The 27,977-nt window shown below is 40.4% G+C and overlaps 3 protein-coding genes and 1 non-coding gene across 6 annotated transcripts; 2 read left to right on the plus strand and 2 right to left on the minus strand.

The window, feature by feature from the left end:
* The first annotated feature begins 1,507 nt into the window (after window positions 1-1,507).
* On the plus strand, window positions 1,508-3,161 carry LOC146565816 (mesenteric estrogen-dependent adipogenesis protein-like). Its single transcript, XM_085289251.1, has 5 exons — window positions 1,508-1,815; window positions 1,922-2,058; window positions 2,302-2,417; window positions 2,500-2,667; window positions 2,773-3,161. Exons 1-5 carry the CDS (start codon window positions 1,616-1,618, stop codon window positions 2,785-2,787), a joined length of 636 nt encoding a protein of 211 aa, XP_085145377.1. The 5' UTR covers window positions 1,508-1,615; the 3' UTR covers window positions 2,788-3,161.
* On the minus strand, window positions 3,135-7,548 carry alox5ap (arachidonate 5-lipoxygenase-activating protein). Its single transcript, XM_085289252.1, has 6 exons — window positions 7,140-7,548; window positions 6,296-6,406; window positions 6,137-6,218; window positions 5,262-5,332; window positions 3,514-3,595; window positions 3,135-3,435 (listed from the first exon to the last, which is right to left on the minus strand). Exons 1-6 carry the CDS (start codon window positions 7,180-7,182, stop codon window positions 3,273-3,275), a joined length of 552 nt encoding a protein of 183 aa, XP_085145378.1. The 5' UTR covers window positions 7,183-7,548; the 3' UTR covers window positions 3,135-3,272.
* A 539-nt stretch (window positions 7,549-8,087) lies between these two features.
* Window positions 8,088-8,159, plus strand: trnae-uuc (transfer RNA glutamic acid (anticodon UUC)). Its single transcript has one exon. It is a non-coding gene; the product is annotated as a tRNA-Glu (tRNA).
* A 598-nt stretch (window positions 8,160-8,757) lies between these two features.
* On the minus strand, window positions 8,758-26,498 carry uspl1 (ubiquitin specific peptidase like 1). 3 transcript variants are annotated; one of them, XM_085289248.1, is made up of 10 exons: window positions 26,316-26,497; window positions 25,257-25,328; window positions 24,719-24,878; window positions 23,979-24,101; window positions 23,039-23,894; window positions 22,534-22,644; window positions 15,422-15,551; window positions 13,410-13,535; window positions 11,930-12,090; window positions 8,758-10,819 (listed from the first exon to the last, which is right to left on the minus strand). In XM_085289248.1, the coding sequence occupies exons 3-10, from the start codon at window positions 24,845-24,847 to the stop codon at window positions 9,057-9,059; spliced, it is 3,399 nt and encodes a 1,132-aa protein (XP_085145374.1). In that variant the 5' UTR covers window positions 24,848-24,878; window positions 25,257-25,328; window positions 26,316-26,497; the 3' UTR covers window positions 8,758-9,056. The 3 variants fall into 3 exon arrangements, with proteins under 3 accessions (XP_085145374.1, XP_085145373.1, XP_085145376.1); XM_085289247.1 differs by having other exon boundaries at window positions 25,257-25,331; XM_085289250.1 differs by lacking the exon at window positions 25,257-25,328 and having other exon boundaries at window positions 26,316-26,498.
* Window positions 26,499-27,977: the final 1,479 nt, after the last annotated feature.

Raw genomic sequence — 27,977 nt, forward strand, 5'->3', positions numbered from 1 at the left:
ACGAGAGTAGACATACTAAACCTGTGGGCATTAATTATTCCATCGTGATGCGTGTAGTCATTCGTGACTGCGCTACACACTGAAAGCAACCTTCTGATAAGCGTCATAATTCGGTTACAAGAAACGTTAAAGCTCCATAAATGCATACCTTTGCCTAATAACAAAGGCATAAATGTGTTTGGGGTTTTTTCCCCCCACGTTATATCAGTTGCACGAAAGTAGCTGGCAACGCAAGTAATCCGGGCGCTGCAGCTTTAAGCAGCTGCGCGCGCTCCCGCGGACGGCAATCAGTTTCTAGCAGACAATCACTTTTTGGCACAACACCTGCAATAAGTCGGACTCGTTCCCGGTGGGTGATGGGCTCCGCCAGGGCTGCCCTTTGTCTCCGGTTCTGTTCATAATTTTTATGGACAGGATTTCTAGGCGCAGCCAAGTGGCGGAGGGCTTTCGCTTTGGTGGCCTCAGAATCTCATCTCTGATTTTTGCAGATGATGTGGTTCTGTTGGCTTCATCGGGTGAGGGCCTCCAGCTCGCACTGGAACGGTTCGCAGCCGAGTGTGAAGCAGCGGGAATGAGGATCAGCACCTCCAAATCTGAGGCCATGGTTCTCAGCCGGAAAAGGGTGGAGTGCCCACTCCGGGTCGGGGATGAGTTCCTGCCCCAAGTGGAGGAGTTCAAGTATCTCGGGGTCTTGTTCACAGACGGATTGGGGCTGCAGCTGCAGTAATGCGGACGCTGCACCGGTCCGTCGTGGTGAAGAGGGAGCTGAGTGTAAAAGCGAAGCTCTCAATTTACCGGTCGATCTACGTCCCTACCCTCACCTATGGCCACGAGCTGTGGGTAGTGACCGAAAGAACGAGATCGCGGATACAAGCGGCAGAAATGAGCTTCCTCCGAAGGGTGGCTGGCCTCTCCCTTAGAGATAGGGTGAGAAGTTCGGCCATCCGGGAGGGGCTCAGAGTAGAGCAGCTGCTGCTCCACATCGAAAGGAGCCAGCTGAGGTGGTTCGGGCATCTGACAAGGATGCCCCCTGGGCGCCTCCTGGGTGAGGTGTTCCAGGCATGTCCCACCGGGAGGAGGCCCCGGGGCAGACCCAGGACACGCTGGAGAGATTATATCTCTCGGCTGGCCTGGGAACGCCTTGGTATTCCCCCGGATAAGCTGGAGGAGGTGGCTGGGGAGAGGGAGGTCTGGGCCTCTTTGCTTAGGCTGCTGCCCCCGCGACCCGGCCCCGGACAAAGTGGATGAGGATGGATGGATGGATGGATGGATGGATTATGCAAAATCTTCCTCCTTCTTCAATCTTTCCTTCTGAGAAGCTGGAATCGGCCGCTGGCGTCTTTGAACAGGATGAGTTAAAAGGTTGAATCACCTGATCAAGCAGCTATGGATCACCTCCATAGCGCGGTAACTAAAGGCTTTTATTTTGGCTCAAAGGGAGCGGAAATCATATCAGTTCATCTCTTTAGACTTGGTGGTCGGTGGGCGTTACTAAAGGCTCAGAAGTCCATCAACTAGACCACATTACACCATTTTGCTGTTTGCCAACCCTATACAGAAGAAGAACTAGACCACATAAACGTCGGCAGGAGGTGAGAGAAGAAAACGTGACAGCATGCCGGTAAACAAGCAGTCGGGCAGCAGGATGAGAGTGACAGAAGTGGAGGAGTTTGTGAGAAATCCACCGCCAGGTTTCTCTGTGGAGACTCTCGGATCGGGTTACCGAGTCCGCTGCAACGAGGAGAAGAGCCTGGTGCTCATCGACGACTTCCAGTCCTGCGGGAAGAAGTTCGTTTTCCACAACTCGCTGGGAAGGTGAGAAAAGACAGAAATGCACACCCAAATGTATATTCATTTATTTATGCGTTCATATGCACAAGCAATGAATATGAAACTCTTTCTGTTTTGCTTTTGGCCACAGAAAAGTGAAAATGCACAACTTGTGGGAATACAGCAGCACGAGGAAGAGTCTGCTGTCCAAGGAGATCTATCTGCTGATTTCAGCCTGCGAAGAACAATCCTCAGTGAGCAACAAAAAGGCAGCCAGAGAACTCAGCGGTAAGTGTTTCCCTACACACAAGCTGTCATCTAACAGTAATTACACACAGTACAAAGAGCTGACAGTGGTGAAAACAACTCCGTATGTTACAGCTGTGGGCTGCTCGCTGGCACAGCTGACTCATGCAGGCCTCCAGATTTGGGTGGAGTTCACATTACAGTGAAAGCTTGCTTCTTACACCATGTTTCTGCGCAAACTCTCTCCTTTTCTGACTTTTTTACTCTTTCCTCATGAACTTTCAGTGGTGAAGCAGTATGTGGTGTGCATCGATGGCAACGAGCCGTTCACCAAGTGGCAGCTGGAGAGAGGCATGGATGGGACCATCTCTTCTGTTGCTGGAGAAAGCTACAGAGTGGATGTGAGCAGGACTTCATGGTGCTTCTGTTGCACGAGCCTCTTTTATTCAGAATCACTATATGTTACCTTTCCCTTCATTTCAGATTGACCTGACTGAAGAAATGGAGAGCTGGGCAGCAAAAAACCTCATATCTGATGACCTCATGAAGGTCAAGCCCGTGTGGAGAGACGCCTCCTTCACCCTCAAATATTATTCTGATGCTCTGTTTGACTTTCCACACTGGCTTGGCTTCAGCAAAAGAATATTTAAGGTGCGTCTCTAATTGTTCTTATCAGATCTTAAACTAAATCCATGTTTTTGAGTCTCTTTAGGTTTTTGTCTAACTTTGCTTTTCTTGCATCTGTTCTTATTACAGTTGAGAATGACATGAGCCAGCTGAGGATGAAGAACGATGCAAACTTGAGTTTAACTGTTCACTTTAACTGGAGCTTGTTTTTGCGTCTTCAGTAAAATAGATGAATGGTTGAAATATCATCCTGCCAGACTGACGCCTTTCCTCTGGAGATTTTAGGATCTGAGTCCAGAATTTCTGTCTGTTCAGTGGGTGGAAACTACTGACAAGGACTGAAAAAGACTTTCTGAATGTCATAAAGGTCGTTTTGTGTGTGCAAATATTTGTTTTTACATGATTTTTAATTGTTGTTTTGTTTGAGAGGTTTTATAGTGATCAAATTTGTGCTGCTGCACAATAAAATGTTTACAGATTTTGTAATGTCAAATCAATATTTGTTTGTGAGAATTCTTTTATTATTTTTCCAAAAAAATGCAATGAATCTATTAAACAGTGTTTTTTAATGCAACAGAGATCCAGGAGCTAAATTATTCATGTGGAAAGGTTACATGACACAAACTCATTTAAGGGATAAGCAGAAGAGCAGTTGCAGCGTTAGTGATGGTTTCCACATATTCTTTATAGTCGCTGCCGTAGAAGCGCACCAGCAGGTAGTTGGCAATGCCAATGACACACATCAGGGAAAGGAAGGTGATGACCCGTTTTCCAAACAGGTAACCTGGGGTGCTGTACAGATGTGAAAAATTAATGCGATACTGCTTCTAAACACATAGAATACATGCTACTGGGTCTGTAGGAATTTACCTTTGAGAGGTTTGTCCCAAGTATCCAACAAAGTACTTCTGCCTGACGACGAGATAGATGATCCCAGCGAAAGCAGCGGGAGCTTCAAACAGAGGACAGAAAAAGATTCTGTATCTGGTTTCATAATACGCTGTGGGTCTTATATGGTTTAGGTCTTTTTCCACTTAGTCAATCTCGACTCTGTGGCACAAACAGTAATATTTCAGCTAATAGTGTGCTTCATTCTTGTGACATCTGCACCCAAACAGAGCGTAGGCCCATTTTGCATTTTACTGGAGAGAGCTCATAAGTACAAAACACCCTGACCAACTCACACTGCACGCACTGTTTTCGAGGAAAAATCCAGTTATCCAATCCTATACTATTGAATGTTGCGGATCGCCCCGTGCGAGGGGCTGCATGGCGCTAATGCGTTAACGATCGTGCTAACGCGTTGACGTTGTGCAGCGCTTGCACAGGGCGATCCGCAGTAACTCGCTAACGGAGATTTCCCGTGTTAATGCGGTTATGGCGTTAACGTCATTTTAACGAGATTAATGCTGATAGCACTAATGATAAGGTATTTTAGGTAAGGTCAGGCAATACAGAGAAACAGGCCAACAAGTAAAGAGAAAAGTTTAGTGGTCAGACGAGAGATAAAATAAGCTATTTGCTCGCAATGGCAAAAGGTCAAACATGGTGGTGGTAGCATCACGCTCTGAGGGTGTTTTGCCTCCAGCAGTACTGGTATATTTCACAAAGTGGATGGAATAATGAAAAAGAAGGATTACATCCAAATTCTTGAACGTCATCTTAAATCAGCAGCAAGACGGTTAAAACTTGTTGAAACACAGTTGTTGAAAAACTGTTAGGTGTTTGAACAGGACAACGATAACAAACACACATCGAAACTGATTTCGATGTGTGTTTGCTAAATGGCTAACATTGAACAGGCTAACAGCCCTGACCTCAACCCTATACCCTAAGCCAGGACGGTGCCAGGAAATCAGCCAATTTAAATGCAATCTACCAATCCTTCCAACAAGACTTGTCAAATATCCAACCAGAGTTATTCCAGAAGGTTCTTGATGGCTACCAAAAGCATCTGGTTGAGGTCCAAATTACTAACATTAACATTTAGTTAAATTTTAGTGGGGTATATATTGGAGCTTGTATCTAAACTTTTGACCATGTGTGGATTACAAAGAATCCAAAATAAATTCAAACAAATCACTACACACAGAAAAAAGAACAGTTGAAAGAAATCATTAAAAGCTCCAAATTAGCATGACATTCATTCCCATGATGAGTTGATGTAAACTCTGGACCACAACTCTGGCTTGAACCACAGGTTGGTATTTTAAGCTCCCAGTCTGCTGACATGGGAATATATGGACTCCATATATTCCCATGTCAGCAGACTGGACTCCATATTATGGAGACTAACTTGCTGTTGGATCCAGCCTCAAGTAGCCACTAGAGGAACTGCATTTTATGTCAGCACTTGTGCTTGCGCTTTATTTATTTTATCGGTTTGGCCTAAAGCTTATCCTTAAATTGTAGCAGCATGATCCACAGAAGGTTAATGTCAGTAAAGTCATGTGCAGATCTGACTTTCTACCTTTGAAAAACAGCAGCGTTTCAGGCATATTGGATTGTGTTGTGTTGTATTGTACAAGGAGAGAACAAACACTTTTCTAAATGTTTGCTTTTGTTTCCTGTGTGGGTGTGCACTGTTTACAGCCTCCTTTACATTCATGAATGATTACCTTGACTGAGACACAGACCAGCACACCACATTACTGCCAAGAAAGTGGGGTAAGCATCCATGCAGTTGCGACTAGAGAAGAAGTTTAAACAAAAGCTGTTATTAGCACATTTCAAGGCAAGTGTGAAGAAACTATGAAGCAATGGCAGATTAGTTAAAGGCAGAAGAACTGGAACGCCTGAGTCCCAAAATCTAGCATTTTGTGAGGTTTTTGTTGTAATTGTTGTGGAAGACACTTTGAAATGATAGTTTCCAAATTACCAAGTACTTCACAAAGGTTGAAGCATAGTTTATTAAAAACAACAATTTGCTTTACTATTTTTCTGCTTCTTTGTAAAGGAATGAATTAGCATGTTGAAGATCAATCGAACAAACTTCTTGACATGTCATTGCAACTGTATAGATGGAACAGATATATGAGAGGTTGGCCTTAAATCAGGGGTGTCGAACTCCAGGCCTCGAGGTCCTGCAGGTTTTAGATCTCACCCTGGGTCAACACACCTGAATCAAGTGATCAGTTCATTACCAGGCCTCTGGAGAACTTCAGGACATGTTGAGGAGGTAATTTATCCATTTAAATCAGCTGTGTTGGATCAAGGAAACATCTAAAACCTGCAGGGCACCGGCCCTCGAGGCCTGGAGTTCAACACATCATTGTTATTTCACCATCAAGTATTCAAATAAGGTCAGCGCCAGCCAGCTCTTTCCCCAACCGGGGAGGGTTCAAGCAAATGAGGACTGCCTCTGGATAGAGTTAACATTTGGTGGATTATGAGGCCGAATGGAAAGCCTATTAGGAAACAAATGTGATATTGTTTCAGTTCGCTGGTATTGATGTTGCAATAGAGAACTAATTGTTGAAGAAAGAGCACTCACTTGGCACAAGACACTCGCTCAAAAGCTGATGTGCGGTTATTATGGTTCTTGCATTCCCTCTCCACCTTCTGTGCGAAAAAAGCTTAAAAACAGAGAGTCAAGATTAAGCATTTGTGATGTGAGCGATACATTTCCAGTCACTGGGTTAGAGTTTCTCACCATTCTGAAGCACGCTGACAAGAGTGACGATGACCAGGAGGTAGATGTTTTCCACCACTTTGTTGGAGTCCATGATTATCCTGTGAGCTTTAGGAGCAGGTGTTTGCTGGGCTGAAAGAGACAAAGATTGTCTTTCACATCCAAACAGGCGTATTTAAAGTCAGTAGCAAATCATAAACCTGATCTCTCCCTTCATGACATCATGTTGTCCCATCCCACATACACACTTGTTTGTGGCTTCCTCTTTATGTAAATGATGCTCTGGTTTAATACAGAGGGCTGCAAACAACTTTGCTGCTACTTCCTCTGTGTGCTTGTGTAAGACCGGATTGCATGTAAAGGCCTGGCTTGATGTTTTGCAAAATTATTTGCATCACTATTACGCTATGTGTCACCTCTCATTACTCCCAGTAATTATATACATGAGTAGTGTTATGAACAGACACTTAAAGTATTTCTGGCAATAAATAATCAAGACCATGTATGGAGAATGTGTCAACATATACAACACAGTGCAAAAGGTTTGATTTAACCCTCGTTTCTTTATATTTTGCCTCAAAAGAGACAGACTTTCTATATACATTTGTTGTTATTTATATTATTTTAAAATAGTATATTTTGGTACTTTGTCATTTGTTCCAGTTTCTTTAGTTAAATGTATGAAACATGTCAAAGATGACACAGTTTGGCATACATAACATTTTATTTTTGTACCAAGAAGGTGATTCCCAAGGAGCTGTTAGCTGAAAACTTAGCATTTTACAGCACAGTGTGCAAGTAGAGGACAAATTTACAACAGGTGAACAGTATGTGAAACTGTCAAAAAAAAAGAAGAAAAATCCACCTGACACAGCACCGAGAGATGCATTTAGCCCTTCATGATCCATTCACGACCCATTGTCTTCAATGAAGTTTCATCAGAAATGGTTTCAGTGGAAGGGAGGCTGTCAAGACATGGCAATAACGACACACAAGAGCTTTGAATGTCCTTCGGGAAGACTTCTGAGTTATTCCTGAAGGCTACTTTACGAAAGTTTGTCGAAAAGAGTTCAGGATGTGTTGAAGAATAAAGTTTGTTGGAATTGTACAAACTCTTTTTTGCCTTATATATAGTAATTCCGAGTATGTTTGCAGATGTTTCAATTAATTGCCGACCTATTTTCTAGTTTCCTAGAAAAACGTCAATTACAGCATACTGTATAACACAACATCCATTTAAAATGAAGGTACCACCCCCAGAAACAATGTAATCATTTTTTATCCTACAAGAGTAAAAGTAGAGTAAAAATAGAGCTGGCTTATTCTTATTCTGATTTGACCCACTTACAGTCAAATAGCACCTGCGTGCGCCTTTCAAAGGAAATGCAACGTCCTCGCTGATTTTTTTAAATCTCTTTTCAAAACTTTATACTGAATGACTTTGATGCATTCTCGTATCGACTAAATCCAAATAAAGACGTCCTCCGCCCTACAAAACCCCAAACCCGAAGATATCCAGAGACTAATGTCGTTCTTAATTAAAAAATGTTTTTGCACACCTCTTCCTAACACCTACAGTGTAACACCGAACATGTTTATAATGCCTTTGGTTTACAAACACCAGTGAAGATGAGCTGGACTAAGGAGCTAGCTTAAAACATGCTGTTCGGTGTCAGCTGTCGGGGAACGAATCGCTAACGTTAAAGTTATTTTAGGAACGTCATGTCGCCAGGAACAAAAGTACCATTATCATCTCCTGATTCGTTTGCTATCCATTTGTCATATACATATGATGATGATTCTTGGCCGCAAATCCCATATGGTCTAGCGGTTAGGATTCCTGGTTTTCACCCAGGCGGCCCGGGTTCGACTCCCGGTATGGGAACGCCCTTTTTCCTCGAGTTTATTCTTTTTTTTTTTTTTACATATCGTCACGTAAGCAGACGCAGGGTGCTTTATATAAAAACTTCACCCTACAAAACGACAGGACCACACACGCAGACAGCTTTCCTTTAATAAGTGCTTAATTTTAAATTTCCTCACCAATAAATGACACAACCAAAGGGTTGCCAATGCTAATGCTGTATCTTATTTAAAGCTTATCACCTGGCTGTGTAAAACATGCACCCAATAAACAGTTCTGAAACAAAGCTGCAGCCACCAAATGCAAATTATTTGTGGCTGGTAGTAAATTTACCCGCTACCAACCAGCATTTCCTGAGATTCTCTTGCGAATATGGTATATCATTAAATTGTTTATTGTTAAAAACAACAAGTGTGCAGTATGGTACTCAACCAATAACTGGGTACTTGAATGACCTGAAACCAGCCCATTTGACATTTAATACTAAAGTTTTAAGTAACTAAAGTTGAAAAATCTGAACATAAATATTTTATTTATCAAACAGGAAGCTAGTTGGAGGTTATGGTTATGTCCTGCCCCTTCCTTTTCATAATAACTGACATTTTGACAAGTACAAGAATCATATAAAGAATTTATTATTTAGACTAAAAGACAGTTATAACTAAGTAATACATCAACACAAACAGAAACAAAATTTAATTGGCTTCAAATGGCCAGTTCCTTAGTTCAAAGTGCCAAAAATGCAAAAAAGCAACAACCCCCCCAAATTTCATCTGTTATTTAACATGACACACCTACAAACCTTCATTAACAGAAACATAAATAGACATTGAGGAGTTCTCCCTTCTTTAATCTGAACTAAAAAAAAAGACAAGGTATAGCTGTTAAACAACTCCAGATAATGGTAAACATCACAGCTTAAATGAAAAGTTCAAGTGCGCTGAGTGCTTCGGTTTCCATGTCGGTCGGGGTATGACTCGCAGCCTGAGAGAGGAACTCGTCAAGGAAGTTTTCGTCGTGTTGCCCGTTCGTTCCGCCATTCATCTCTGATGGTCTCCCAGCAGCTTCGACCACACGCTCTGCTCCGTCAGGCCCATTGGCGAACATCTCGAAGAAGCCCGTGCTGTCTGGCGAAAGGTTGCTGGCTGTTGTTGCCGGCGAAAGCAAGTCCGACAGGAAGTCGTCACTGGTGGCTCCATCGTAGGTGCTTGAGGTGACGGTGCTGGGAGAGTCCAAGTCAGTGCTGTCCGGTCGAAGCTGTAGTCCCTCATGTTTATCCAACATCTTATTGATTCTAGCAAGCTGCTTCTTCCTTGATTTGAGTTGCTTAAGCAGTTTGTATCTGAGGGCTTCTGTGCTGCCGAGGCCTACAGGAACCTCTGAGGAATGGCTGCCATGTCTCTTTAGAGAGGCTTTAAGGAGTGCCTTTGCTCCAGGTGTAATCAGGGACGTACTAGACATCACTGTAGGGGTGGTTAGGTGGTTAGAAGTGACTGGTTGTGACTGCACAGTAGGTGATAGGAGGGGTCTCTGGTTGTTTAAGCTCTTAGCACGAAATGCCCCGTACATGTCTGCAGCTTTCACTGGCAGATCTTCGCTGTCCTCTGTCCGGAGTTGTGGTTTTGGGTAGAGCGCCATTGGAAGATGCGGTCTCTTCACAGGGTTGGGGGTAGAGTGAAAAGGAGGAGGAGGAGGGGGCTTTAATTGTGTGTCTGATGCAGGGGCAAACTTAGCAGTGGACTTCTGAACTTGGTTTAGTGGATGTTTGCTAAGCAGGAAGGACCAGCGAGAATTCTGATCTAGTAGTGATGCTGATGTGGGATCGCTCTCATTGGCAGAGAGGGGTGGGTTATCAGTAGAAGACATGAGGGAACCCTGTTGTGTAATTTCAGTAGATGGACTCTTATCCTCAGTATCAGGGACCACAGGCTGTTCACAGTTTACTCCACAGGGCTCTGAAGATGTCGATGATGAAGTATGCAAAGCTACTTTTGATGAAGCTACCTTTTTACCTTTTGCTCTGCTGACGGTTTTCCGCCTGCTGATTCCTTTCCCTCGTCCTCTCCTGGCACCGGGCACAAATGTCGGATCGCTGGACGAGCCGTCCCCTGAGTCGGGATCACTTGAGGTGGAGGGAAGGTCAACACTGGGACAGTGATGCAGTTTATTACCTTCGGCAGCAGAAGAGCTGTCAAGAATTTCATTCTTACCAGCGGTGTTCAGATCTAGAGTTTTGTGGTTGTTGTTTAAAGACTGCATTTCTACATCGGGTTTTACTTCAACCAGTGTGAGCGTAATGATTTCACTGTGGGTTAGGCCCTCAAAGGTGTCGAGCAAAGTGGTGGCACCTATGGAAGTATCAAAGCCTGCCGTGACTGTTGTGTCCATGCTACTGCTGGTGTCTTCAGTGAGAGCGCAGATGATGTCGGTGTCGTTATGAGGAATAAGAAGAGACTGATCTGGACTGTGAACCAACACCCCATCCGCTACCGAACCTTCATTTAAACTGTTGTTTCTCTCATTGTCAGAGAGTGCAGATGTGGAGGAGGAAGAACAGATGTGAAGCTCTTTGTCGTCTTCCACCTCCCAGAAGACAATATGCATCTCATTAGCAGGGACCTGAAGCTTTTGGTGGGTCTTACAGTCAGGGTATTTTAAATCATCATATTCCAGCCACGAGCCTGCAAATTTAAAAAAAAAAAAAAAAAAAAAAAGCACAACAAATGGTTACAGCAAAATGCTGCAGGTTCAACTTGGTCGTCTATGTCAAGGGTTTGTTTTATTTGACCAATGAATAAGAAAAACTGAAATAACATAAAACAAAATAAATAATGCAGAATTACGGTCTCTTCCAAGAGCAACTCTGCGCAACACAGTCTGCCATATGTCTAATCTATTCAAAGCATACTGCAGACTAGTTAATTATCTAACTTGTGAAAGAAATGGCTACACATCACAATAACGTTACATTTGCAAAATCGGTAAGCTAGATACAAAATAAAATCTAATTATTCAATAAATCTAATTATTAAATGACAGTGAAATAGACAGCAAATAGGGTTCTTCTCTTGCATGAACTGTCCAGCAGAATGTGCTGTTGGCAAACTACGGCAGAGTCAAATCAGACTCAACCATTAAGTGTTTCAACCACAAAGAAAAGCACTTAAATGTAACTTCCAGTTTAATAAAAACCAAAAAACCTAATTTGACCTCATTTATTTGTGTAAAAATACTGTACTAACAACTTCAAAATATCTACTTAATCAAATTCAACTTGTATAAGGAAAAATGCATTACAAAGATGACATATGACAAATGTTTAAAGTGAGAATTGCTTTAGTTTTGAAATGCTTATTTATGATTTTATAAAAAAAATAAAGTATGCATCAAAGAGCTGGGACAGGGGCAACAAAAGGCTGAAAAAGTTGCGTAACAATAAAGAAACCATTTATCCCACAGAAACTGTTTCAGACACAAAGAGAGATGATGTTGAGCACTCTTAGAAGACTACAAGTCTGTACACAGCATCTACTGAACATCTAAAATCAAGCGAGAATGGAAAAACAACTTTATTTTTGATCTACAGCAACGTGCTGTCATTAAAAGGAGAGCTGATGCAACAAGTGGTAAACATGCCCCGTCCTACCGCTTTTGAAATGCTTCTGATTCATTTGAAATTGGCATATTTTTAAATAAATAAATATTTCTCAGTTTCAACATTCGATTCTCTCTCATTTGCACAACATTAAATAATTCTGTCGTCTGTTCACATTTCACACACAAATACGTACCATCAGCGCTGCAAGTCCAGGTGACAAAGTGCTTCAGGTGACTCTTGTACTGTATGACAGTGGTGACGGAGTAGTTTCTGCCCTTGAAGTTGAAGGTGTACGTACTGACATCGTTGTTAGGGAGCCCCTCCACAAAGTGCAGTGCAAACACTGGAGGCAGACTATAAAACACAAAGCAAGGCAAAAAAAGCAAAAAGTGGTGATAGGTATAAAAAAGTGAAAATCCAGACAGACTTTAACAATGCATTTGTTTTGTGTTTTTAAAAGAATCTTATTTATTTTAACCACTCCGTGCATTAGTTTTGCAAAGAAAAACATACCCTGCAATAACTCAAGTCTGAGCTGCACTCTCTTTATTACTCTCACAGTATATTCATAAGGACACCACTGCTACAGATGACCCACTTCAATTTTTTTTGTCAAATTGTATTTCCATTTATATTTAAGCAGAAAAAAAAATCTGCATAACATATACACTCACTGGACAATTAACTGCTCGTTAAAGGAAATATCCAATCAGCCAATCACATGGCAAAAAGTCACTGCATTTAAGACCATGATATCAGGTGGTGCAGATGCTGGTACGAACTGAGCATCTGTTGAAGTTCAAAGTAAGCATCAGAATGAGGAAGAAAGCAGACTTAAGTGACATTCAACTGGCATGACTGTCAGCGTCAGACAGGTTGGTCTGTTTTTCAAAACCTGCTCATTTACTCTCTATGTTTCAGAGAGAATGGTCTGAAAGAGAGAAAATATCCAGCGAGCAGCAGTTTTCTGGGTTAAAATGTCTTTTTGACGGCAGGGGTCACAGAGGAATAGCCAGACTGCTTTAAGCTTATAGGAGGGCAACTGTAGCTCAAATAACTACTTGTTAGAAACAAGGTATGAAGAAAAACAACTCTGAATGAAGAGCAGTTTGAACCTTGATGCCTAAGACTTCACTGGCTCATGCTCCTGTCAGCCAAGCAAAACAAACGGGTCCTACAATTCACACGAGCTTAACAAAATTGAGTAACAGATGATTGGATAGACTGATGAGTTTTAATATCTTCAGTAAAATTCAGACTGAAGGGTCAGAATTTGGTGTAAAAAACATGGCAGCACAGATCTACAATCTGTGGTGTGTCAACAGTTCAGACTGATGATGGGGTAATGGTGTGGGGAATTTATGCTAGCGAGGTAGTTAATAAGGTGTCCAGTGAGTTTATTGGTAAAAGCGATGATTAGATTTATTGATCTTTTACTTCTATTAATGTGTTCATTAAGTAGTTATTAACCCCTTCCATAACTGAATACAGTAATTTCCACCAACCTCTGTGGTTTGAAGACAGTGGACTAAAACAATTCAACAAGATGCTAATTTATGTTCATAAACCCAAAGTCCAAAAATAAAACCCAACAAAAAACCCCCAAAAACAAACAAACAAAACAAACAAAACAAAAAACCAACCCACAACACTTTGATTCTTTTGATTCCTACCTTTCCCACACCATAGTCCTCATCTCATTCTTCTTACAACACACATTGCAGGGGCCTAAGTGTGCTGCTTTTAGTGGGTGCCAATCAGGTACAATATTTGTTAAAGTAGGAAGAGTCTTCATATCCCTGAAAAATTACAGCATAAAATGTATTTAGGATTCAGACACAAAACAATTACAGTGATGATGAGAAGTGCAACTAACTAGTTAAAAAAAACAAAACAAAAAAAACATGCCACTACCACGTTTTTTGTAATGTATTGCTGGCATCGCATTTATTTGACATGCTGATTTTCATCAGCTAAGCTTTCAACTCTTATGTATCTGATACTAGAGCAGGGCGATATGGCCAAAAATATTTATCACGATATATATTTGAAAATTTGCGATAACGATATAACCGACGATATAATTGATGCGAGACAAAATACAACTCCACAACATTACTAGCGCAAAAAGACAACCTTCCATTTATTTTCACTTAAGAAGCTGGTTTTTATGTACATTAAAGCTTTATAAAAATGTAACAGTGCAAATGCAAATTCCTTGCTGAAAGTTTAACCAAAAGGCATTTCCAGTAGAAATGGGCTGACATATCCTGAGCATAACCATGTATAATATCCACTGAAGTTAAAAAGAGGTGCTTTGCAACATTAAACTGCAGTGTGCAGTATGCATTTTTCGGACCATAAGGTGCACGGGATTATAAGGCACATTAAGCGAAACAAAGCAGTCAGATAAATCAAACTTTATTAAACTCATTCTTCTTGCTTCCTCCACTTCTGTACCATTGATTCATTAATGTTGAATTCTCTGGTAGCTGCTCTATTCCCATGTTGTTGCAGTATATTAATGACTAACCTCGTATTGTGGATGGATTATCTCAGTTGTTCTCCTGACTGAAGTTTGGTCCGTTTACAGCATCCTGCCATGCGATTGCATTTGTCTCTAACCATGAAGAACCTTCACGTTAACTTTTATAAGTGGAAAAGTGTTAGTGTTCGTCCTCCAGCTTCACTGTTTATGTTATGCTAACATAGCTGTGTCGCTAGCGATCACGTAGCACATCATTATATACCAGCTAGCCAAACTTCAGTAACCCTACAAACGTCACTGCTGTTTAGTTTCCTGTCTTCATTTATGTTGGAAGTGATAGCAGAGCTGTACGTTTGAATTTTTTCAGAAATCTCTTAGTCAGAACATGCAATATCATGCTTAGGTAACTAGCGAAACTAGCGAGCTAACTTCCGCTAGCTTCCTGCTAACTTCTAACTCAGTTAAATGTAATACATTTTGTTTTCATGGATGCCTGGAAGTTAAACTTTATAGTTACACCTGGTAAAGCAGCAATGCTGATCGTTTTATTAAAGATGAAAGAATTTAGACAGTTTTTAACTCTTAGTGATGCTGCAGTGTTGTTTGACCTGAAGCATACGGAGTTTAGGACCCAGATTACTCCCAGATTTAAGAGCATCTTAGAACAGCCGCTTGCATGTTCTGCAAAAAAATGTGCTTTGTCGTGTATCTGACGGACAAACACCAAACCAGTTCCACATCACGGAAGTTGCACCATTTTTACAAACCAATTCTGGTTCATCTGTTTCACTCAACAATCGGCCATGTGCGTATGAAAACAAAGGCACTGCGCATGCGCGTTTTACTCATATTCTATCGCGATATTTCATTTTCCTATCATTGCCTAACATTATACCGGTATTACCGTGAACGGTATAATATGGCCCAGCCCTATCTGATAACATTTCTGGCAGAAATGCAGCTGAGGAATTTGTACAAATTTGCCTTCAATTACTTAATATTTCATATTTTCCCTTTGCCCTCTTGAGAGACGCCCAAAGCAGAGTTGGGCCTCTTCCAATTCGTATAATAAACAATGCATCTGCTCCCAGCAGTATAGTTATTCTGTGCTGTAGTTACACAAAGATCAAGTTTTATGGAATAAAGTGTAATGCAGTATTTTGTACACCTCAGCTGGTTAAAAATAAATGAACCTACCTTTTTCTCACAGGTGTTTTACATTTGCTGCACTTCATCTCCCAGTAAAAGGTTGCCTGGAAGAGACACTCTACCCAAGAATCCATCACAAGCAGCAGCGGCATAGCAAATACCGGAGTTTCCCTCTGACCTGAAAAGTAAAAACATGTCAGAGTTCGAACACTGTTACACGCTCAGATGCACGCTCCTATTCCAGGTGATTTTTAAAAACATAATCTTTGGATGGGGATTAAGATAAACTTTAGATATCACAACAGGATAGCCATCGCCTGCTTGGCTTTCATCTTCATTATTCCCATCCATCCCTTTGCACTTACATCATGCATTTTCCAGATTTTATACATTGTAATAATTTGGCTCCAACAAGCTGAGCAAAATCCAAGGTTTGCCTGCCCGGACCTGTGTCTTTCTGATACCATCAGGTGATAATGACTGTTTTGAAGGGTTTAAGATTAAGTCTACACAAAAGAGTGACTGGTACTCAATACAGCATTGTGGTATGTGGTATTTTCTTGTGAAACGCCAAATATATAAAAGGATTTTACACATAACAAAGTAAAAATAAAAACAATTTTAAGGCAAGTATTTTATTTTTTGAAGTTCTCAGATGGGGCGTTTCACATAGTGTGTAAACTACTGTACGTGTTTACATTTTACAGAAAGAACTTGCCAGAACAGGACCAACTGCTTCTTAAAATACTTCTTTTGTCACTGATCTGCTGGAAAAAACTGTAGCACTAGGCTATGTTGAAAATTAATATTCAAGAACAGAGGGTTTGAGGGGCCCCACGAGCCTTATGCGGTCGAGTTTGCATTCGCTCAGACATCTCTTTCTTGCTCACAGTAGCGTGGCGAGATTTGCATATCGTTTCTGACCTAACACTGGTTTACTATAACTGCTGGTGGATTCAGAAATGCAGTCCAGAAAACAGACTTTTTTATTAATACTTTAAAATAAACAAGTTAAGATTATATCAGTTGTCAACGCTAGGAATCTTGTTTTTTGTGGTCCAACTAAACTTTCTGAATTAGGGGAGTATGTGGGAAGAAATTACTCAGCAAATGTACAGGAAAAGCTATGGCAAATATGGCTAGCAAAAGAAACCCAAAAAGCCAAGGAAAAAGTGTTTATCAACTGCTCCCCCTCCCTTTTTTCTAAAAATCTCTAAAGATCTTTTTCCCCCAAAGATCTTTAGAGATTTTTCCCCGTTTTTTTTCTTTAAACATATATATTTGGGCAATTCTATCATCTCCTAATGCAAACGTTTAGTCTTTGTCAGCTAAAATGTGCTGCAACAAGCTAAATCCTGAACAAACAAGAACCAGACATGCAGAACTGGGCAGCAAGACCTGTCTGGTATATGACCTATTATAACTTGAATGGCTGAAGACTAAAGGCTGAGTCACACTGAGGACTTTACTTGTTGCAGCAAAGAGACTGAAAAATGCTTTAATGATCAGCATTTTCTTAAATAATAATGTAAAGGCAACATTTCCTGGACACGTTGGTAGTTGGAGCCCTTCTCCATTACCTAATGCATGCTTTGAGCTCAATGTATATATTTAAAACTACACTTAAATAAAACACCCCAGGTCATAAAATACATGTATTTATAAACAAACATGCAGCTTTTCTTCTGCCACACTTCATGTTCAGTGTCATGTCTGTCAGCAAGATCATGAAACCTTGTGGAGAGGAGGAGAACCCCCCCCCCCCCAAAAAAACCCCCAACCATGGCAGCTGATGTTTATATGCTATAAATGGGTAATTTTAGCCCGTTGCTAGGCAAAATAACAACATCATTTTATCTGATATAGATAAGAACCTTCAGGGACCCAAGATCCAGCTGTGCTTCAAGTTTGGCTGGAAACTTGAAGCAAATTATTATGGAAATAATTTGGCGCTGAGAACTCACATTTAATGCAATAATTCTAAACTAATAACTATTACAACAACAATAAAAGCATATTGCAAAATCTGACAATAAATAAACACATTCCAATAATACTGTATTGTGGGTGAAGTACTGTAATAATAACATATGGTAGGATATCCAGTGATTCCCACCTCTAGTAAAAAGACCTTTCAGATGCTACAAGTTGTTTTGAACGGCCGATGTAAGGGTATTGCTTCAGAGTATCTAAACAAGACACTAATGAGCTGTAACTTAGGTCTGAGGCGAGCGACAGGACATGTAATTCTGATTTAAGAGGCAATGTTGGGGAGTAACGGAATACATGTACCGCCGTTACGTATTTAAAATACAAAATATGAGTAACTGTATTCCGTTACAGTTACCGTTTAAAAAGGTGGTATTCAGAATACAGTTACTTTGTTGAAATAAATGGATTACACTGCGGTACTTTCCCGTTTCATTTTGTCGCGGGTCAGGACTGTTTGGGTTTTGTTTGACAGCTATGTTCTGTTGTTCCAGGCGGCAGCGTTACGGTTGCCATGGTTACAGGGCGACGCTCTCTCTCTCTGCGACTGTGTGTTTCCTGGGTGAGAGAGCGCCTTTTCGTTGTTGTTGTTGTGCTAAGCTAACAGGCAGAATGCTACAAGCATAGCTCTAAAGAATGTAGCATCATGGGCAGTGTAGTCCGTGCTGCAGGGAGAATGGACTGCCATACACGTTATGGGTCTGTGAGCGCGAGGAGGGAGAAAAAGGGGAGTGGAAAGGTACGAGTTGTCATCGAGGAAAAACGGGAGCTGGAAGCATGTAAATATAATAATAACCACTGCAGCCAAGAAGAGTGCCTGACGAGCCCATATGTAAGTAAGCTATTAAGACTGGACTGTACACCGTGTTCGTGTTTTCCTCCAAAAACAATAAGTTCTGTTGGAGCAGCCTTTCAACGCCTCTCTCTGTCTCTCGCAAGAAAAGTTGACCCACACAACAAAGTAAAGCTATTTTTCGGCTACGAGCCGACAGGGACCCCGCCGTATTAGTCAGAGGTCCCTTTACTACAGTTCGGAGTCGCGGACCTTCAGTAATAGTAATAAATCACACAGCAATAGTACATTCACGTTGTTGTAAAAAGCATGATAATATATTAAGTAATCCAAAGTATTCAGAATACGTTACTGTCATTGAGTAACGTAACAGAATACGTTACAGAATACATTTTGGGGCATGTATTCTGTATTGGAATACATTTTAAAAGTAACCTTCCCAACACTGTTAAGAGGTTTACTTTATATTATTAAAATAGTGTCACACGGTATAAAAACTACACCCACCGATACCTAATGAAGCTCCCTGTCTGACTCCACTGTCACTCATTATTATAAAGACAGCAACATTAACAATCAAATGCACATGCACTTATCTTTATACATTACGCTTTTCTTATGCAAAAATTAGAAACTAACTTTGCAGTCTGTGCAAAATTTAAACTAAATCTTCTTAAGACTGTGGCTCTTACAGGCCCTCTTCCCAAATGGTGATATGAACCTTCTAAGTTTACCCAAAATACACTCTTATCTGTTCTCAAAAACAAACACACACACACACACACACACACACACACACACACACACACACACACACGATACCACTGACTGTTTCGTTTACTCTACATAACAGACATTAAATTGGGCCAGTGAAGCAATGATACGTTTACCTTGATATTTGTGCTCAAAATTGATCACAAATTGTGCTGAACAAAATATTTTGGCTGTAGATTGTGACGCTTGGACTGGGCGTAAAATAGATTACGTTTTAATTATAGATTGCGTTTCAATGCGTTTATCAGCCCAGGAACAATGTAAATTATAAATGCTAAATATCAAGCAACACCTGTGCATTTAAAAATTCTGCAAATAGCACAGTTTTCATATTATGAAGGCAAAGTTTTGCATGCATTCACTGAAAACAATGCAGATTTTTATGGATTGACCTTCTCACCAGGCTGCTCAATTATGACAAAAACTATTACAATGACTATTTTGGTCAATATTAAGAACACAAGTCTGACATCAGAGACAAGACACATTTACTGAACTTTTTCTTGGTTGAACTGAACAAAATATAACACACAGTGGCAGAGGGTGGTCTTATTAAGGAAAGAAAAATCTGTCATCTCTTCCACTTATCCAATTCAGGGGCAGGAAGCACATCCCAGCTGCCATAAGGTGTGAGACAGGGTACATACTGGACAGGTTGCCAGTCTGTCGAAGGATTAACAGACATTCATACTCACTTTCACACCTATGGTAGGGCTGCTCAATTAATCGAATTTTAATCACGATTACGATCTGGGCTTTCAACGATCATTAAAAATGACGGAGCCGATTATTAGCCCCTCCTTCATTTATCCGCGACACCTTAAAGGCCGGTCCGTGAAAATATTGACGGGCATAAACCGGTCCGTGGCGCAAAAAGGGTTGGAGACCGCTGATTAAGAGGACCCGAGGGAAGCTCGGAAAGCTCGGAAAGCTAAGCAGAAGTTATTTGGAGAGGAGAGTGACTGCTGTTGGTTGAAAAGAGAGGTTAAAAAAACTTCAGTGGTGTTGCACACTATTTTATATTTTTTAAAGTCATTGTTAACCCTTTAAAGCCGGTCAGAGCAGCACGCTCCGTTTTGTGTAACTATTTTTAAATCCCTGTAGAACCGGAACCGTGTAAGCTAGCGCAATAATTTGTTTTGCATATGAAACCGGAGGAGTTGTACTTACATCTGATGCCATCAGCTTGTCCTCGGTCACGGTTTCCTTCCACATAAAGCTTTGCAAAAATTGCATAAAAAGCGCTTGCAGGAACAAAAACATAATATTCCAGAAACATGCTTTGCCGATCTGATCAGCTGTTCGTTACACTTCCCACAGTGAAACAGACGTCAGCGCGAACTATCACATGTCCGCCATTTCCTGCCCGAAACCGGAAGTGACGTCATTTTCGCGGAAATTGTAGTTTTTTTTACTTGTAGGCCTTAAAAACCTATACTGGTCATGTTTGACTTTTCTGAATAGTTGCTGGGATGCTTAGAACTCAAATTGCACTGCTGGAAATAGTTTATTTTGATGCACATGCTGTTTTCTTTGCAAATTTGCATCATAGGATTGTTTTTTCGTTTTTCCTGCAGTATATAAAAATTGGTGTATCTCCAAAATAAAACTATGAAGACACTCAAAATAAATTTCCTGTTGTTGTAAACTATTTTTTGCAACTTTTTTGTATTTAAAGTTTTGAAGGATAAGCCTCTTAAATTTCTCCAAGTAGAAATATATGTAAAAAAAACAAAAATGATTTTGAATTTTTTTTGTAGTTTATTGCACTTTTTTGCAATTAATGTAGTTACTATGGACTTAATGCATACATATTATTAAAATATGGGCTATAACAGTTGCATAGCAAATTGAAATGCTCCCACAAATGGCACTACAACATGTAAAAATTTAATATAAGCTCTGGCGGACTTGGTTCTATAGTAGGTCTTAAAGGGTTAAATAAATATCGTCAAATAATCGAGATCTCAATTTCAGTGAAAATAATCGTGATTATCATTTTTGCCATAATCGAGCAGCCCTAACCTATGGTGTAATTTAGAATCGCCAATTAACCTAATCCAACTAAATGCATATCATTGGACTGTGGGAGAAAGCCGGAGAGAAGCCACACGGAAACAGGGAGAACTCTGCACAGAAATGCTTGGCCAGTTGGTAGATTCAGTCCCAGGACCTTCTTGTTGTAAGGCAACAGCACTAACCAGGAAAATCTGGCATTGTTAATGAATGTTGGATTTCATAACACCAGACAAAAAGAAGCAGTGAAAGTGAAACAAATACAATAATTGCTTTATCTCTATTATCTTGTTTACATAATCTCTGAATGTCAAACTCATAAATGAAAATAAAATCTGGTTAGTTGCCCCACCCTACTTCCTGTATTGTTTGGGCAAACGCAACCCCTCCAGCACTAGTTGCCTTATAATTAAGGCTTTGAGTGGTTTTAGTGTGACTGAGCTGATAATCCGGTTGTTCAGTGATGACGCAACGAATCCTACTTCCGGGCCTAAAGTAGTCTGCGTTTAATATGGCTTTTGTGTTGTTAACATGTTTAATGTTATGTATTTTCTTCTATTTGATCTCAAAAAGCTCCTAAAACAGTCAGTGATCACTGTTGACCTCCCTCGGCTTTTATTACCACTAATCATTTATTTAAGCTCAGTTTTTAAAACCTTAGGATGTAACTACAGCCCAGCCCATGCAGCAGTATATGAATGACTAACCTCGTATTGTGGATGGATTATCTCAGTTGTTCTCCTGGCTGAAGTTTGGTCCTTTTACAGCATCCTGCCATGCGATTACATTTGTTCCTGACCACCGAGAACACTCACGCTAACTTTTACCGAGTGGAAAAAAAGTTAGCTTGTTTATATTAAGCTAACATAGCTGTGTCGCTAGCGGTCACGTAGCACATCATTATATACCAGCTAGCCCAACTTCAGTAACCCTACAAACGTCACTGCTGTTTAGTTTTCCGTCTTCATTTATGCTGGAAGTGATAACAGAGCTGTACGTTTTAATTTGTTTCCAAAACCCCGCAGTCAGGACATGCTATGTTGTATTTAGATAGAAGCTAGCGAGCTAACTCCCTGCTAACTTCTAACTCCGTTAAATGTCATAAATTCGGTTTTCATGGATGCCTGGATGTTAAACTCAATTGTTACACCTGGTAGAGCAGAACGCTGATCATTTTATTAAAGATGAAAGACTTTAGACAGTTTTTCAACGCTCAGTAATGCCATAGTGATCGTTTGATATATGGACCTGCAGCGGAGTTTAGGCCCAGACACGGCTAGTGACGTCCGACTGAACAACCGGATGTGTGTGGATTAAACCAGTAGCAGTAATACACAGAAACAGGACAACATTCTTTAGAGACAGAAATTCCTCATGGGGATCTCAGCACAGCTACACCTTTATTTTCAATGTTCTCATTGAACATAGACATGCTGATAAATGCTTCAACAGGAGAACACCACTCTGCCTACGCTTTTAAATAGCATTCCCTGAAAAACTTGTCTCTTAAAGACATGACTTAAGACTGCCTGAAAATACTTACCAACCTGTCATGAACCTTCATTAAGTGTAAAACTCTTGAGCTTACCGAGTTTGCAGTGCAGTTTGGGTTGCAGTAGTCTGAAGACTGACATTCTTAGACTCTGAAGGTCTGCAGTGGCCTTTTGCAGCACATGACTTGGAACCCGCACAATGCCATCTAGTCAGAAAAAATTTTCCACATGAGCAAAACAAATACAACAAATGCTGGGTTTCCACAAGTCTATTCATGGAGGGCTATGGGGCTAAAGTCACAGCCACTTTCTGTTAAGAACTTTGTTTTCCTTAGACAACAGCTATAACTACTAATGCATCTTATTAGCCTGCTGTTCACTGTAACAATCAACAGATGAAAACATCTGTGTATGTTTCTGTTCTGTGTCCTGCGTACTGTTTGTTTGTATATATGTGTCTTTTTGGCTGCTGTTACAACCAAATTTCCCCTTGTGGGACAATTAAAGGATTATTCTATTCTATTCTATTCTAAAACAGACATTAACGAATAAAAGTTAGACATTACACTCGTGCATAGATTGAAATTCACTTCAACTTACCACTGCCAGTCTGTTGGTGGACTTGAATGGCCGCACATATGTCTTCATATCCTTTTAGGAGCTGCCACAGAGATGACTGCTGAGGTTCGTCTTTAGGTTTACACCTTTGCAAACTCTTACAGTTGAACAGAGCAGCAAGCAGCGAGTCCAGCCAACACAGGTTGTCACTGTTCCTCCAGAGAAGCTGATCTGGAATAGGTACAAGATCTTCTGACTCCTTTAATGTACTCTCTGTATTCTTACAGATTTCAGTCCGTGATATTTCTGTACACATTGTCAGCTCACTTTGAGGACTCTGTGAAATATCGATTTCATTTAAATGAATGTCCTGTTCAAAGCCGTTTTGGATTCCAGGAAGACTCCTCTCGTGGTTTAACTCAATCCCTGATATACCATGGGCACTGCAATGTGAACTGAGCACAGCCTCATTTTCATCAGTAGTCAAAGAAAGTTGCAGGGAGCTTTCAGCTGAGAGTATAGAGGGGGCAAGACCATCTGCATAAGCAGCACAGTCTGGATCATTTTCTTTCACAGATTCCCTATTTGTCACTTCTGCAACTCGATAATCCCTGTGGTATCCATTCAGCTTTTCCTCATCTGTCGTGGGTTCTGCATATTGGTCATTTCTGACAGCATTTCCAGCACCATCCTCTGCTGAGCTAACAGGTGTGGCAGTTACACCTTGTGGCTCGAGACCGCCAAGTTCATTTGATCGAAGATGTTTGAATGAAGGTTTAATCAACTCTTCCTTTTCCTGTGTGGAGGCATTTTTTCTTTTGTTCCCAACAACTGGCTCCACGGCATCCAAGCTAGCCAAAACATCCTCCAAGGAGCGGCTGACCAGTGGGAAGAGGCACTGTGAGAGAATGGATACAAAGAGGTTACCAAAGATGACGGCAAAACAAATATATCAAACTGTGACTTGAGTGGTTGGACTTACCTGTGGGTTTGTGCAGACAGTGATCGAATCCTGGAGGCTGATTCGGTACGAGCGTAGAGCATAGCTCAGCCCCTTCGATGTACACCAAGGGCAATAGTCCAGTGAAGCAGCTCTTCCCTGCACCTGGGGAACAACATGGTGTATGTTAAAGCCCCAGACGTCTACCAAGTTTACCAAGTTCACAGGTGAACTGAAGACAACAGCTTAAAAGAAAACACAAATCTAGAAAAAGATCTAACTGATGAGATTCATTAACATTTTAGATTTTAGACTGCATATATTTTCAACCGATTACTTTTTTTTTTTTTAAATCAACCATTTCTTTTATCTGTCAGCAGCCTTACTTTTATATATTTACACATTATGTACACATGAATCGAAACTTGAAATACTTTACTTGATTTACCTTACAAGACCGATCAAGATTTATGTTTTAAATGCTTGTAGTGAGGAGCAGTTCAAGTGAGGCAGGACAGGGGGAGTCAAGTACTTGAAAGCAGATGCATATTTGTAATAAAATCATAAGTAGTACACAGTTTCCCATGTTACAGTATGACAGATTTGACAATTGCAAGCCTGTCAAGACAAGTAACGTACCAACTTTCGCCTTTTACAACCAAAGATTTCCGTTTTTGTTTGTTTTTTGAATTTGCTTTGGTACTGTCCAGTCACAGTCCAGTTTCAAATACAATTCAGCTTTGCGCAAGTGACAATGAGAGGAGAACAAGAGCTCTACTGACTTTTCCCAAATACCCCGCCAGTGGTGAGGCCAAAGCCTCCAAACCAGTGTCTTCACCAGTTATTGGCAAACAGCTGCTGCGGCTATTCGGGTCCATGGCTGTCCGGTGCCATCCACAATATATAACCATGTCACCACAAACTCTCTCACCTCCGAGCACACTAAGGAAGAAAAAGAAAACAGGTATGTTATGAAGTTATCAAGGTACAAGTTGCTTTGAAAGTAGTTTTGTTCCTTTTAATAAATTTGGTTGTGTTGCAAAAAAAAAAAGAAAAAGAAAAAGATCACTTTATATCTCATAGGCTTGAAACAGTGATGGTAATGCATAACATTAGAGGTACATTAATCTGTTTTTAATCAGGAATTTGCGCCTCATCAGTACAATACTATGCTATTTATTTTTTCTTATGCAGGGAAATAGCGCACTCATAAAAAATATAGTTCAACTATTTTACGTTATTTCAACCATATTTAAACATTTAGCTGAAACGAAATGATTTGACAAAAGAAAAACATCAACTATTGCCATCTGTATTTACCAGTAGGAAGACGGCAGTCAACAAGGATGATATTAGCAGATAACGATGTTCAGGCAAGATACTGCAGCATCCCTACTAAAGGAATAAATGTACACAATAAATACATTAAAACACCCCCAAAAAAGAAAAATCTTGCAAATGCTCAAAGGTGACCTCTTTAATCTTTTCACTGGCGTAATGTTTATGCTTAATCTTTGTCAATCTACAGCCAGCCTGAAGGCAGAACAATAAGACTCTTGAGCACGGGTGATGATCACTGAGTGGAATTTAAATTGATTCAGAACTTATCTTTCAAACAGATAAGAAAGCTGCCCTTCTTTCCTATAAGTTCTTACAGATGGTTTGGATACATTTTTAAATATATAAGTCACATTTAATTGACCAAAACAACAGTGTATAGAGATTGATCTTCTCTGAAATTTATAAAAGAACCCTCACAAGGTTCTAACTACAATAAAGGAATCTACTTTTCTAGGATGGTCCCGGCATGACTGCAGCATGCTTGTGTTTACCCCTAAAGTCAATCTATTAGTTTCCAAATTAGTTAAATTCATTTATTATGAGCGTCTCATTCATCTTTCTAGAACATTCACAGGGTACAGTATATAAAGTATACACTTTAATTGGCAAGGCTTTAACCATATTGCCCACATGTTTTCTCCGCATTTTTCTCCAAAGGTATTTAGATCAATAATAGTACACGACACAAACCAGGAACCAATTAGTTTCCCAGCAAAACTAGCTTTGATAGCTATTTAACACTAACATAAGCAAGCAAAAAAAGAAAAGAAAAGAAACCTCACTTAAAACACACTTTTGTAATAAAATGCTTAGTTACCATTACCCTGTTAATGCTGTAAGGATATAGTGATTTTATTTGGGAAATTAAAAAAATACGTTAAAATCAGTCTGTTAACCAGTCTGCATGCCCTGACTGAACTATCAGACAGCTTGAGCCTGGAAGGTAGCATGCTAAACGCTTAGCCTAAGGCCGGGCAACCGTTTAACTCGCGGCTAAAAATTATTCTTAGTAAAAATAAATAAATAAATCATACGTACCCAAACAAATGTTAAATTATATTTCCTGTTACACTGAAGTCGGTGCACATTAAGCTATAGTTTTTAAGTCCCGCCGGTGTAATGGGTCCATGTGCAGCTTTCTATCGATTCGTGTCACAAACGTTTTCCCAACCGCGGGTTTGTGCAGCGGCCTTTGTCTTCCCCCTCTCTATCACTGATGGTTCCGCTGGCCGCCACTCGGCTGTTCAAGTGAACTGCAATAACGTGGGCTGAAGTTATATTGACACAATACTATCACCAACACTGTGCGACTAAGGATACTAATAATATTTTATTTATGTATATTATTTTTGTAGGATGAGATAGGGTATGTCTGTTGCACAGTTTGTTTATTTATTTATTTACTGTTATTACTGTTCATTGTAATTATTATTATTATCACAGTAATCAATACAATGATAACAGTGATATCTTCTCTTTCTTTTCTATTATTATGTTACTATTATTTATACATTTGTTTTCAATTGTTACCCCCCAAAATACTGAAATACTTACTGAGCGAGTAACCAGGCCTCAGTAGACACACCGAGAGCCCCGTTTGCTCACCTCCAAAAAAAGTTGCCTAGCTATCATCAAGGAAGGGAAGAATGTGTGCTGTTGTTTTAGTTGCTCTTAAACAGCAGTTTTGTTATTTTTATTATTTTATTCTGTCATTCCCCTTCACACACACACAAAGTGAGTTTTTCTTGTCTGAATTAACCATAACCAACAGAACTGAATATTTTAGGCAGATATTTTAACGAACGTGTTAAAAAATCTGCTGATTTGAAAAAACAGTCTTTATTTACCCATCTTTTTTCACATAGCATATTTTGTAAATGAACGATAAGGGCGACTATTTCTCTGGTGATTTGTTTTTTTGCCAGCCCACTGTATGCTTAATTTTGATGATTGGGTGGGGGTGGGATGGATTTTACATATGTCCCCCATTTCAGTTCATAATACCAGCCCTTGCAGGCTCCTGTACCCCCCATACACACACATGCTCAACCCACCCACACACACATATGCACACACACCTCCCTCCACCCAATCCCGCCTCTTGCATGGCATGTGCCCCCCCCTTTAAGCCCCTCCTGTATCTGCTGCTCTCCTGTCCTCTATTTTCCTCTTGATGACAAAATGAATTTGCATATTTTTCCCAGGGAGCGTTCATTAGAATGCATAAACCGGCCGCCTCCTAGCCTCACGAGCAGGCTATAGCTTTCCGCCGTGGCATCTCCTGATGCAAAATGAGACACAGACAGGCAGCATCACTGGCAGACATGTGGCCTGAGTCTGGGTTGTGATTGGCATTTGGAATCACTTCACCCTTCCCGTTCTTAATTCAAGGATAAGAATAAACTCTGTCAGCCATTTTTCTTTGTTTCTATGTTAGCTGCTAAGAAGAAGAGCCGTTTATTTATTCTCTTTAAACATATAAAGAAACAATTCATTCATTTTTAAACATGCGCAATTAAAGGAATATTTACTGTAGGGATGTGGTTATATTTGAAATCATGAGAGACTGTGGGCACCTTCTTTATTTAAGCACCCCACCCCCCTACCCCCCTTCACCAGCCATATTCAAACACACAGACAAACCTTTCAAGTCAAATTACATTACTGGCTTGAATCCACTCAGTGCAAAACAAGTCGTTT

This window comes from Mchenga conophoros, linkage group LG10 (assembly GCF_057382185.1).
Source record: "Mchenga conophoros isolate Kocher_MC1m ecotype Shallow Benthic linkage group LG10, M_conophoros_male_GT1.1, whole genome shotgun sequence".
Classification (NCBI taxonomy): domain Eukaryota; kingdom Metazoa; phylum Chordata; class Actinopteri; order Cichliformes; family Cichlidae; genus Mchenga; species Mchenga conophoros.

What these genes read in the sequence shown, in the direction of transcription:
- LOC146565816 (XM_085289251.1), top strand. Translation starts at nt 1,616, where the DNA reads ATGCCGGTAAACAAGCAGTCGGGCAGCAGGATGAGAGTGACAGAAGTG. An exon ending in TTCCACAACTCGCTGGGAAG is followed by an intron (nt 1,816 to 1,921) that starts GTGAGAAAAGAC and finishes TTTTGGCCACAG; the next exon opens with AAAAGTGAAAATGCACAACT. An exon ending in GGCAGCCAGAGAACTCAGCG is followed by an intron (nt 2,059 to 2,301) that starts GTAAGTGTTTCC and finishes ATGAACTTTCAG; the next exon opens with TGGTGAAGCAGTATGTGGTG.
- alox5ap (XM_085289252.1), bottom strand. Translation starts at nt 7,182, where the DNA reads ATGGATCATGAAGGGCTAAATGCATCTCTCGGTGCTGTGTCAG. An exon ending in ATCTCTCGGTGCTGTGTCAG is followed by an intron (nt 6,407 to 7,139) that starts GTGGATTTTTCT and finishes TGTCTCTTTCAG; the next exon opens with CCCAGCAAACACCTGCTCCT. An exon ending in TGTCAGCGTGCTTCAGAATG is followed by an intron (nt 6,219 to 6,295) that starts GTGAGAAACTCT and finishes TCTGTTTTTAAG; the next exon opens with CTTTTTTCGCACAGAAGGTG.
- uspl1 (XM_085289250.1), bottom strand. Translation starts at nt 24,847, where the DNA reads ATGGTTATATATTGTGGATGGCACCGGACAGCCATGGACCCGAATAGC. An exon ending in CCACCAACAGACTGGCAGTG is followed by an intron (nt 22,645 to 23,038) that starts GTAAGTTGAAGT and finishes TTTTCTGACTAG; the next exon opens with ATGGCATTGTGCGGGTTCCA. An exon ending in CAAACTGCACTGCAAACTCG is followed by an intron (nt 15,552 to 22,533) that starts GTAAGCTCAAGA and finishes TTTACTTTTCAG; the next exon opens with GTCAGAGGGAAACTCCGGTA.